The sequence below is a fragment of the Petaurus breviceps genome, unplaced genomic scaffold (assembly GCF_028583685.1).
Source record: "Petaurus breviceps papuanus isolate PSGF00001 unplaced genomic scaffold, PetGlider_PUasm1.0 138, whole genome shotgun sequence".
Lineage (NCBI taxonomy): Eukaryota > Metazoa > Chordata > Mammalia > Diprotodontia > Petauridae > Petaurus > Petaurus breviceps.
Genome location: NW_027185694.1, coordinates 25,958,926 through 25,972,192, shown reverse-complemented (window position 1 = coordinate 25,972,192; position 13,267 = coordinate 25,958,926). Strand labels below are relative to the sequence as shown.

General features: G+C 38.1%; 1 protein-coding gene across 1 annotated transcript in view; it reads left to right on the top strand.

The window, feature by feature from the left end:
• Positions 1–13,267, top strand: part of LOC138144295 (tektin-4-like) — a 166,942-nt gene that overhangs the window by 34,952 nt on the left and 118,723 nt on the right. Inside the window, exons 3-5 of the mRNA XM_069065622.1 lie at positions 3,219–3,362; positions 4,138–4,198; positions 11,459–11,530. Coding sequence (XP_068921723.1) covers positions 3,219–3,362; positions 4,138–4,198; positions 11,459–11,530 — 277 coding nt within the window. The remainder of the gene's footprint in view (positions 1–3,218; positions 3,363–4,137; positions 4,199–11,458; positions 11,531–13,267) is intronic.

Sequence of the window (13,267 nt, the reverse complement as noted above, 5' to 3'; positions counted from 1 at the left end):
TCTTCCTGACTGCTTGTAGTATTTTCTCCTTGACCTGGGAACTTTGGAATTTGGCTGTAATATTTCTAGGAGTTTTATTTTGGGGATCTTTTTCAAGAGGTGATTGGTGAATTCTTTCAATTTCTATTTTTGCCCTCTGGTTCTAAAATATCAGGGCAATGATTTCTTTGATAATTTCTTGAAAGATGAGTTCTAGGGTTTTTTTCGATCATGACTTTCAGGTAGTCAAATAATTTTTAAATTATCTCTCCTGGATCTATTTTCCAGGTCAGTGGTTTTTCCAATGAGATATTTCACATTGCCTTCTATTTTTTTCATTTGTTTGGACCTGTTTTAGAGTATCTTGATTTCTCATAAAGTCATTAGCTTCCACTTGCACCATTCTAATTCTGAAGGAATTGTTCTCTTCAGCGAACTTTTGAAATGCCTTTTCCATCTGGTAAATTCAGCTTTCTAAGGCATTATTCTCCTCACTGGTTTTTTGGGCCTCTTTTGCCATTTGAGTTAGTCTGTTTTTTAAGGTGTTATTTTCTTCAGTCAGGTTGTTGACTCTCTTTTCATAATTTTCTTGCATCATTCTCATTTCTCTTCCCAATTTTTCCTCCACTTCTCTTGATTTTCAAAATCCTTATTGATCTCCTCCATGGACTGTAACCAATTCCTATTTTTCTTGGAAACTTTTGTTGAAGGAGTTCCGACTTCTCTGTCTTCCTCCCATTTCATGCTTTGATTCCTTTTGTCCCCAAAAGAGGAAGTGAGAGTTTGATTACTCTGCTTGCTTTGATTCCTCTGCTTGCTCATATTTCCACGAAATTCTTGACTTTTGAGCTCTTTGCCACAGTAGACCTCTGCTTCCAGAAAGGAGAGCTTTGTCCCAAATCACTTGGGTTTTTGTAGCTGCTGGAGCTATTAGGAGGGCACCCTCTCTGCAGCCCCCACAAGCTATGGTCCACTGGCCACACACCCCAGGACCTCCACACAAGACAGTGATCCAGATCCAAGCAGGCTAAAGCAAGAATGATTACCCTCTGAATTGTCACTTGGTCCCCCTATGATCTGCAGGCCAGGAGCTCTGAAGTCAGCCTCATGGGGAAGCAGCTACAGCCTCTGCACCTCCTCTACCTCTCATACTGGGGGCAGGTGCCAGGCTGTGCCCTTCTCTTCCAATAGAGTTCCCAATTGATATTTTATTTGCTCTTTGGCTTTTATGGGTTGAGGAGTCTAGAAACCTCCACAGCTGCTGATGATTCACTCTCCTGAAGTCTGCTCTGGAAGCTGCTGGTTGGGGCCACCTGAAAGCAGAACTATGTGGCTCACGCTGGACTGCTCTGCTTCCAAACTGCTGTTATGGACCCTTCCTATAGGCCTTCCAGGCTGCTGTCAGTGGGAGATTTGTTTCTTTCTGTCACTTTGTAGGTTCTGTAGCTCTAAAATTTGTTTAGAGTCATATTTTATAGGTATTTGAGGTGGTTGTTGGGGAGCTCACAGAATTTCCTGCTTCTATGAAGCCCCCTCAGTGATTATATAATCTAGTATTATGTAACTTCAGTCAAAGCCTCCAGTGTAAGGTCAGCCACCAGGTGGTGAACAATTTGGACACAGGATGTCATGATAGTTCTCTATATTGAGGGGATGCAATCTGATTTATTTGGGGTAATATCTACCCTGGAGATAACAACAGTAACAGCAAAAAATTTTAAAAATATATATTCACTCAGGTAAAGTCAAAACCCACACTGCCAAAATTACACCAAGATACTTTAGAATTTTCACTATCTTTTATGTCTAGGGAGGTACATTTCCTGAGGGTAGAAGGGTAAAAACCTGGAAACACTTATACTCAGGAAGAATCATCCCTCATTCACATGGAATAACTGGGAAAGGATCAGAAGTTGGAAATGGTAGGAGAGATGCTCCTTTATAGAAAAAGGGACCCTTGCAACTTGTTGTTTGGTAGCCAACCATCTATTCTACCTAAATGTATAACCCCACACCTAAGAGGCTTGAGTATGAAAGCAATTTCAGTATCTCATTGGATTATGCCACACACCTCAGTTTTGGGGGACCTCCATTTTCTCATCTATAAAATGAGCTGTTCTGGATTAGAATGTCTCCCAGATTTATTTCAACTCTAATACCAGACAAATCTATAGCCCTATAACCCTATGAAGAAAGCCACAGAAATACAGATGGGAAAAGTAAGGTTCCCAAATAAAATGTCTTGTCAAAAGTCATACATTTAATTCTCCTTACTTATACCTCATTGGTTTTATGCTATCCTATAGTTTTAAGCTGTTCTGGTCTCTGTCACCTATGAGTAAATGAAATGTCTAAAAACAAGTTTGAATGATAAAAAAGAGAAATAGAATATGTGAGGACTCTGGAGGAAGAAGTGCCCAGAATGGTGAGAATAGGATGTTAGTGAAGACAAACTTCAGTCTTCTCTGGGTTTAGAAGTTAGTGTAGTGGCTGGTGCATATTTGCTCCAGGGAGCAGGGCTCCAGAAAGTTACACAGCAAGGAAGTCATACAGGATGTAGCTATACTAGATACACAATTAGCTGATTTGGACTTGAGTCATTTTCTTGACCACCCTACCAACCCATTTATGTAACAACCCATTAATGTAGAACCAAAGGATGCCCAGATGAGTGAGACAACTCACCCAAGGCTGCACATTGAAACTTTAGCATTTGCAGTTACCATTTGGTTATCCAGCTGCCAGGTGGGCCACTTTGGGCTCTGGTTTCCTATCATCAATGAACCACAGGATATCTTGGGCTAGAAAAATACTAACACTTATGGGCTCTCCTTTGCCCTCTGCCTGCCATTCTGAGATTTCACAGAATAGCAAGACAACTGACCTACAAGAGATCTTTGAAATAGAATGAAGAATGTCTAAGCTGGAAGGTCCTTTAAGAGTATATAGTTCAACCTCATTATTTTTTAAATGTAGAAATTGAAGACCAGAGAGAAGAAGGAAGTCATGGAAGGCCCCACAGCTAGTAATTTCCAGAGCCAGGTCTTGAACCTGGACATGAGTTCAACATCCCAAGTTCACCCTTCCCTTTACTGCACTGCATCTGTTCTCTTGTAGCAATCTGGGATGGGGATCTTTAAGGTTCTTTCACCCTTTTCCACTCAAGTTCCATGTGATAAATTTAAATTTTGGTAAATTTGTATTTCTTCTCACCAATGTTTCTCCTCCTTTTTTTTTAGACTGAACAGAGAATACAAGAAAATCTGTGAAATGGACTGGTCAGATAAAGTTGAGACCTATAACATCGATGAGACGTGTGCCGGTTACAACAACCAAAGTGGCAGCATTCATTTCCACCTTCACACAACCAAATGTGAACGAAGGTCAGGACCCTTTTGCTTATATGATACTTCATCTTCTGGACAGGACTTGGGACCATCATTTTCTGTGAATGTTAATATATCAGGTACAATGGTACCAGTTTGGGAGCCTGGATGGCTACACTTTTATTCAGGCCAGTAGAGTAGAAAAGTTCCTAGTGTAACCTATTATTCTCATTTCTCTTCCCAATTTTTCCTCCACTTCTCTTATTTTCAAAATCCTTCTTGAGCACATCCATGGCCTGTAATCAGTTCATATTTTTCTTGGAAGCTTTTGATGTAGGAGTTTTGACTTTGTTGTCTTCTTCTGTTCAAGTTTTGATCCTTTTTGTCCACAAAAATAGTATTCTGTGGTCTGATTTGGCTTCCTCTGCTTGATCATCTTGCCAGACAATTACTTGACTTTTGAGCTCTTTGCCACAGTAGAGCTCTGCTCCCAGAATGGAGAGAGCCATGTCCCAATTAGCAGGTTTTCTCAAATGTTATTAGAGGTCTGGAGGAGCGTGCCCTCTCTACAGGTACCCCAAGCTCTGGCACACTGCCACACACCCCAGGACCACCACTCAGTGCTGGAACCGTGTGGCTGACATGGGACTGTGCTCAGCACCCAGCAAGGTTCACTCATCCCTTCCTGTCAGCCTGTCAGGCTGCCTTCAGGAGGAGATTTGTTTCTCTCTGTCACTTTGTGGGTCTAAAAATTTTTTTTGAGTCATATTTTACAGGTATTAGAGGTGATTAGAGCCAGAGTTGAGCAGAGTTCCTGTTTTTACTCCTTAAGATCCAAATTCTTAAAGAAGTTAAAGGAGTTACAGGAAGAAATAGAAAGTAAAACTACACTAGTGAGAAACCACAACTGTCCCCTCTCAGAATTTGGTAAATACAACCAAAAAAGAAACTAAGGAGGTAAATGGAATATTAAAAAAAAAAGTTAGACATGACAGACCTTTGGAGAAAATTAATGAGAACAGAAAGGAATATGGCTTTTTCTCAGCAACACATGACACCTACACAAAAATTGACCATGTAATAGGACATAGAACTTCAAAATCACATGTAAAAGGACAGCATTTCTGTATATTTATTCTTTTCAGTATAAATGTATACTTTTCAGATCATAATGCAATAAAAACTACTTTCAACAAAGGGCAATGGAAATCTAGATTAAAAATTAGTTGGAAACTAAATAATCTAATCCTAAAGATTAGGTGGGTCAAAGAGCAAATCATAGAAATAACCAATAATTTCATTACAGAGAATGGCAACAATGAGACAACATACCAAAATTTATGTGATGCCTCAAAAGCATTGCTTAGGTGAAATTATATTTCTCTAATTTCTTGCATCAAGAAATGGGAAAAGAGCAGATCAATGAACTGGGCATGCAACTAAAATAAAACTAGAAAGATAACAAATTAAAAATCACCAACTGAGCACCCAATTGGAAATCCTAAAAATCAAAGGTGAGATTAATAAGAATGAAAATTAAAAGAAAAACTGTTGAGCAAATAAATAAATCTAGGACCTGTTTTATGGGGGCAGGGGTGGGGAAAGAGACAATGATAGATGAGCCATACGTTTATTTGATTTAAAAAAGAAAGAATAAAAAACAAACATCCAGGATCCAAAATTAAAATGAGGAAATCACCACCAATGAAGAAGAAATTAAAGCAATCATTAGGAAATATTTTTCCTAATTATATACCAATAAATCTGACAATCTGAGTAAAATGGATGAATGCTTACAAAAATACAAATTACCTAGATTAACAAACCAGGAAATAGAATGCCTAAATAAGCCCAACTAAGAAAAAGAAATTGAACAAGACAATCATGACCACCCCAGGAAAAAATTCCCATGGCCAGATGGGTTCATTAGAGAATTCTACCAAACATTAAAAGAACAATTAATTCTAATACTATATAAACTATTTGGAAATATAGGCAGCATCCTAAAGTACTTCTTTTATGACATGAAAATGGTGATACCTAAAACAGGAAGAGCTATTGATGCAAAAATTTTTAACAAAATACTAACAAGGTGATTACAGCAATATATCACAAGGGTTATACATTATGAACAGGTAGGATCTATGCCAGGAATGCAGGATTGGTTCAATATTAGGAAGACTATCAATATAATTGATCATATCAATAGCAAAATTACAATAGATACTGAAAAAGCTTTTGACAAAATACAGGGGTGGAACAAAGATGGTGGAGTAAAAGCAGGAACTTGCTTGAGCTCTGATTTGAAACACCTCCAATACCTGAAAAAAAATGACCCTAAACAAATTTTAGAGCTACAGAATCCACAAAGTGACAGGGAAAAACAAATCTCCTGCTGAAGGCAGCCTGGAAGGCCGACAGGAAGGGTCTATTGCACCAGGCTGGGAGCTGAGTACAGTCCAGAGAGAGCAATGCTCATTCAGACTCATGGCCCAGACCAGCTGGAGCAGACTTCAGGAGGTTGAATCACCAGCAGCTGTGGTAGTTTCCAGATTTTGCAAACCATAAACATCAAAGAAAAAGGAAAAGGTTAGTAGAGAACTCCATTGGAACTGGGTGAGAGAAGAGGGCAGTCCAGACCCTGCCCTGGGGCAACAGAGGTGGCCACAGTACTGCAGCTGCTACCACATAACTACCTCTGGAGCTCCTGGTCTACAGATTGTAGAGGGACCAAGCGACCATTCAGAGATCCTTCTTTTACCTGCTTTGATCTGGGTAACAGTCTTGGCTGGTGGTCCTAGGGTAAGGAACGCCAGTGTGCCAGAGTTTGTGGTGGCTATGGAAAGGGTGCCCTCCTCAGACATCTGACAACAGCTCTGGCACTAGCTGTACAAACCCCAGAAATTTGGCACACAGCTCTCTCCACTCTGGAAGCAGAGTTTTAGTTAGCAAAGTGTTCAAAAGTTAAGTAATAGGCTGGCAAGAAAGGCAAGCAGAGGAAGCACAATCAGACCATAGAATCCTTTGTGGGGGACAAAAAGGATCAAAACATGGAACCAGAAAAAGTTCATAAAGTCAAAACTCTTCCATAAAAAGCTTCCAAGAAAAATATGAACTTATTACAGGCCATAAAGGAGCTAAAGAAGGATTTTGAAAATCAAGTAAGAAAAGTGGAGGAAAAGTTGGGAAGAGAAATGATAATGAAGCAAGAAAATCATGAAAAGCGAGTCAACAGCCAGCTAAAGGAGACCCCCAAAATACTGAAGAACACAAAACCTTAAAAATAAACTTACTCAAATGGAAAAAGAGGCCCAAAGAGCAAATGAGGACAAGAAAGCCTTAAAAAGCCAAATTGCCCAGATGGAAAAGGAATTTCAAAAACTCACTAAAGAGAACAATTCCTTCAAAACTATACTGAAGCAAATGGAAGCTAATGACTTTGTGAGAAATACAGATACTATAAAACAGATCCAAACAAATAAAAAAATAGAAGGCAATGTGAAATATCTCATTGGGAAAAGCACTGACCTGGAAAATAGATCCAGGAGAGATAATTTAAAAATTACTGGACTACCTGACAGTCATGATAAAAAAAGAACCTAGCAATCATCCTTCAAGAAATTTTCAAATAAACCATTGCCCTTATATTGTAGAACCAGAGGGCAAAAATAGAAATTGAAGGAATTCACCAATCACCTCTTGAAAAAGATCCCAAAAAGAAAACTCCTGGGAATATTATAGCCAAATTCCAGAGTTCCCAGGTCAAAGAGAAAATATTCCAAGCAGTTAGGAAGAAAAAAGTTGAGTATTATGGAAACACAATCAGGATAACATGGAATCTAGCAGCTTCTACATTAAGGGATTGAAGGACTTGGAATATGCTGTTCCAGAGGTCAAATGAGCTAAGATTAAAACCAAGAATCACCTGCCCAACACAAGCTGAGTATAATGCTTCAGGGGAAAATATAACCATTCAATGAAATAGAGGACTTTGATGAAAAAACCAGACTTGAACAGAAAATTTGATTTACAAATACAAGAAGCAAGAGAAGCCTGAGAAGGTAAACTGGAAAAAGACATCATAAGGAACTTAGTAAAGTTGAACTATATACATTCCTATGTGGAAAAAAAATAATTGTAAGTCATGAGACTTTCCCAGTGTGAGGATAGTTGAAGGGGATATATGTGTGTGTGTATGTATGTATGTATGTATGTATAGGAGAGTGTATGTGTGTATATATATATATGTATGTATGTATAGGAGAGTGTATGTGTGTATAAATATATATGTAATCTTGTATATATGTGGGTACGTGTATACATAGAGGGCACAGGATCAGTTGAATATGAAGGGATGGTATCTAAAAACAAGATTAAGAGGTGAGAGAGGAATATATTGGGAGAAGGAGGTAGTGAAAAATGGAATATGATAAATTATCTCATATAAAAGGGGTAAGAGATAACTGTTACAATGGAGGCAAAGAGCAGGAAAATGAAAGGGAATGGGTCAACCTTAATCTCATTGAATTTGGCTTAAGGAGGGAATAACATACACCCTCAATTGGGTATCTTACCCTACAGGAAAGTAGGGGGGAAGGGGATAAGAGGGGGGATGATAGAAGGGAGGGAAAATTGGGGGAGATGGTTATTGGAAGCAAACACTTTTGAAAAGGGACAGGGTCAAAGTAGAAAATAGAATAATTGGGGGGCAGGATAGGATGGAGGGAAATATAGTTTGTCTTTCATAATATAATACTATGGAAATGTTTTGTATAACTACACATGTAAAAAGTATATTGAATTGCCTATCTTCCCAGTGGGGGTGGGTGAGGAGGGAAGAAGGGAAAGAATCTGGAAATCAAAATTATAAAAACAAAACAAATGTTAAAAAAATTATTTTTATATGCAACTTGGAAATAATATATATAGGCAGTGGGGTTTAGAAATCCATCTTGCCCTGCTAGAAAGTCGAGGAGGGGTATGGGTGAGGCTATAAGAGAGAACAGATTGGTGGAGGAGGTATTCAGTAGGCTTGCTATCTTAGTGTAGGGTTAGGGAAATATGGGGAGAAAATTTGCAACTCAAAATGTTGTGGAAATGACTGTGGAAAACTAAAAATAAATCAATAAATTTGAAAAAACACAGCACCCATTCCTATTTAAAGAAAGAAAAACCTAGATGGAACAGGAATAAAGTGAGTGTTCTTCAAAATGACAAACAGTACCTATCTAAAACTATTAGCTGTAATGGGGATGTTAGGAACCTTTCCAATAACATCAGGGGTATAGCAAGAATACCTATTATCTTTACTATTATTCAATATATTACAAGAAATGTTACCCATCACAATAAAAAAAAGAAATCAAAGAAATTGGAAAAAGCAATGGGGAAACAAAACACACTCTTTGCAGATGATATAATGTTATATTTAGAGAACCCTAGAGCATTAACCAAAAATTACTTGAAATAATGAACAATTTTAATAGAATTACAGGATATAAGATAAACCCGCATAAATCATCAGCATTTCTTTATAACCTGAGGGTATGCCCATCAATTGGGAAAGGGCTGAACAAGTTGTGCTATATGGATGTAATGGAATGCTATTGTGCAATAAGAAATGATGAACAGATAAATTCAGTAAATCCTGGAAAGACCTATACTAACTGATGCAAAGTGAAATGAGCAGAATTAGGAAAACACTGTCCACAGTACCAGCAATTATGTGATGATCAACTATCAATGGTTCAGCTTTTCTCAACAACACAATGATCCAAGACCAATACAAAGGACTCATGTAAGCAAATACTATCCATGTCCTGATAAAGAATTGATGGACTCTGAATGCAGACTGAAACACTCTTTTTCCCATTTATTTTAGTCTTTCTTGCATTTAAAAAAAATCTGTTTCTTCTTTCACAACTGTGAATAATATGGAAATTATTTTTACATGATAGTACATGTATAAACTTTATCAAACTGCCTACAATTTTCAGAAGAAGGGGAGGGAGGTAGTAAGAAAATTTGGAACTCAAAATCTTATAAAAATGAATACTAAAAAAGGCTTTATTTTACTTGAAATATAAGAGAAATTTACTATTAAAAAAAGCTAAGTTCTCAAGTCTGGATCCAAGGTCCTCAACATTCTTGCCCCAAGCTTAGCTTCCCAGATTCATCAACACTACTTATTTCTACTTCTAGTCAAATTAGTTCACTGTTCATGGTTCACATTGCATGCTTTCCTCCCCAAATGCCTTTGTTCATGCTTTCCTCTGTGCCTGGAATATATTTCCCTCCACATCTCAATCTATTGAAGGCCAGGCTTCTGTTTTGTTTTGTAAATAGTATTTTTTTCCAATTCCATGTAAAGATAGTTTTCTTTTTTTTCTTTTTTTTCTTTTTGGAGGGGGGAGGGCAGGGCAATGGGGGTTAAGTGACTTGCCCAAGGTCACATGGCTAGAAAGTGTTGTGTCTGAGGCTGGATTTGAACTCAGGTCCTCCTGACTCCAGGGCCAGTGTTCTATTCACTGTGCCACCTAGCCACCCCATAAAGATAGTTTTCAACATTCATTTTATAAGATTGAATTCCAAATTTTTCACCCTCCCCCCTTGCTTCCCTAAGAAGGCAAGCAATATGATAAAGATTATACATGTGTAATCATGTTAAACATATTTCCAGTCATGTTGTGAAAAAAGAAACAGAACAAAAGGAAAAAGCTATTAAAAAACAAAAAATAAAAATAAAAGTGAATATATTATGTTTCAATCTGCAGTCAGATTCAATAATTCTTTCTCTGGATGTGGATAACATTTTCCACAATGAGTTTTTTGGAATTGTCTTGAATTATTGTGTTACCGAGAAGAGATAAGTCATTCATTGATGATCATTGTACAATATTGTACAATATTTTCCTGATTCTTCTCACTTCAATAAGCATCAGTTCACATCTCTCCAGGTTTTTCTGAAATCTACCTGCTCATTCTTTTTTTTTTGTAGCACAATAATATTCCATTACATTCATATATCACAACTTGCTCAGTCATTCCTCAATTGATGGACATTGCCTCTATTTCTAGTTCTTTAAGGCCAACCCTTCTTTCAAGGTCCAGCTGAGGTGCTGCCTCCTCCAGAAAGTTTTCCCATATCTCCACAGTCAAAAGTATCCTCTCTTAACTATGAATTCCTTCACCACTTTTTTTTTATAACTTCTCCTTTGGCATTTTTTTCCTTCTGTCTTATGCTGTAGATCAATTCAGCAATCTTTTATTAAGGGCCCACCATAGAGTTGGAAACCTGTTAAGTATTGGGGATATAAAAAACAAAGACAAAAAAAAATCTCCTGTCTTCAAAGAACTATTTTTTTTTAGAATTGTACTTAGCTCTTTAAAATTGTACTAATCTTAATTGTACCACACAACGCAATTGTGTTGAGTTATGCAAGTCTGTGCCTTAGCTCCTACTAGCATAAAGATCCCTGAAGAAAGAGAGATCCCATCTCCTCTCTACTTCTGAATTCTTACTTTTTTTGTACCTTACTCTCAGCCATCTGGTGTCAAGCAAAGGAGTCTTTGTAAATTGGATGTCAGTGATTATCTACTGAATGGGTAGCATGTGGATTGGGTGAAGGAGGTTCTGTTGGTAACAGCCTAAGAACTTAAAAGAAAAGCACAAAAAAAGGGAAATTTCCACATATTGTAAGTTCCATCATCATAACATTCTCATGGAGCCCAAAGTTTTACAAATTTCTTTCTTCTCAAAAACTTCATGAGGTAAGAATAAGGATTATGGTTGTCAAGATGGCAGAGTAGAAGCAGGACCTCCTTGATGTTCCTGCCTCCACCTTCCCCAATGCATGTAAAAAGGGGACTTTATACAAACTTTGGAGCAGCAGAACCCACAAAATGACACAGAGAAGCTAAACTCCCGCTGAGGGCAGCCCAGTAGGCCAGCAGGAATCGGCCAGTGCAACGCTGGCCAAGGCTTTAGCCCCAGGGCAGGCCTGACCAACTGCTGGCCAAAGGGACTCCAGAGCAGCAGCAGCTGTGGCCGTTTCCAGATTTATCAACACATAGATGCAAAGGACAAAGTGAGAGGTCAGTGCAGTCTCGACTTTGGGACCAGTAATTGGGACTGCGTGGCTTTCGCCCCCTAGGGTGAGAAACCGCTGAGACTCAGCACAGCCAGCCAGAGCCACGTGGCAGCTTCATCTCCTGGCCTGCAGAGTGTAGGGGGACCAAGCACCAGTCTAAGGGGTAATCTCTCTTTCTTTAACCTGCTTGGTCTGAATTGCAGTCTAGGGTGAAGGTCCTGGGGTGTCTGTCCAGCTTGCCAGAGCGTGGGGAGGCTTCGGAGAGGGTACACATCGAATACCTCTGGCAACTGAGAAAACCCCAGCCTTTGGGATAAAAGCTCCCCTGTCTGGTGGCAGAGTCCTACTGTGGCAAAAAGCCCAGAGGTCAAGTGACTGAGAGGCGACATGACCAGGCAAAGGAAGCAAAGCAGACAGAAGATTCCAACATTAGACTACTATTTTGGGGACAAAAAGGAGCAAAGCATGGAACAGGAGGAAGACAGTGAAGTCAGAACTCCTGCACCAAAAGCTTCAAAGGAAAATACAAGCTGGTTACAGGCCATAGAGGACCTTAAGAAGCAGATAAGGGAAGTGGAGGAAAAAATAGGAAGAGAAATGAGAACAATGCCAAGAAAATTATGAAATGAGAATCAACAGCCTGACTGAGGAAAATAACACTTTAAAAAATAGACTGACTCAAATGGCAAAAGAGATTCAAAAAGGCAATGAGGAGAAGAATGCCTTAAAAAGTCGAATTTGCCAGATGGAAAAAGAACCTCAAAAGCTCAATGAGGAGAATCATGGCTTCAGAATTAGACTGGAGCGAATGGAAGCTAATGACTTTATGAGAAATCAAGATGCTGTTAAACAAATCCAAACAAATGAAAGAATAGAAAGCAATGTGAAATATCTTGTGGGAAATACCACTGACCTGGAAAATAGATCCAGGATAGATGATTTAAAAATTATTGGACTTCCTGAAAGCCATGATCAAAGAAAGAACCTAGAAATCATCCTCCAGGAATTTTTCAAAGAAAATTGCCCTGATGTTTTAGAATCAGAGGGCAAAATAGAGTTTGAAAGAATCCATCAATCACCTCCTGAAAAAGATCCCCAAAAGAAAACTCCTAGGAATATTATAACCAGGTTCTGGAATTCCCAGATTAAGGATAGAATATTACAAGCAGCCAGGAAGAAACAATTTGAATATTGTGGAAACACAATCAGGATAACCCAGGATCTGGCAGCTTCTACACTGAGGGATCAAAGGGCCTGGAATATCATATTCCAGAGGTCAAAGGAGGTGGGATTAAAACCAAGAGTCACCTACCCAGCGAAACTGAGTATCCTGTTTCAGGGTAAAATATGGTCATTCAGTGGAATAGAGGACTTTCAAGCATTCTTGCTGAAAAAACCAGAGTTGAATAGAAAATTTGACATTCAGATACAAGAAGCAAGAGAAGCATGAGAAGGTAAACAGGGAAAAGAAACCATAAGGAACTTATCAAAGTTGTACTATTAACATTCCTATATGGAAAAATAATAATTGTAACTGATGAAACTTTTCTCAGTAATTGAAGGGAATAGAAATATATATACATATATATGTATATATATGTCTATATATGATGGTATACGGGCATATGAATACATTAAAAAAAAGAAAAAAAAGTAGGACATATTGTGCCACTCACAAGTTGTCTGACCCTTTACATACAAATCACAACTTTATAGCAATTCAGTTTTTCTTATCTGTAAAATGGGGAAGGGGATGTAATTTGGATAACATAAAGTCTAAAATTTAAAATTAATTCTAACTTTAGAAATAAAATATTTATAAAATAATAAATTAAAAATTAAAAAAAATAATAGAGAGATAGATAGATAAAT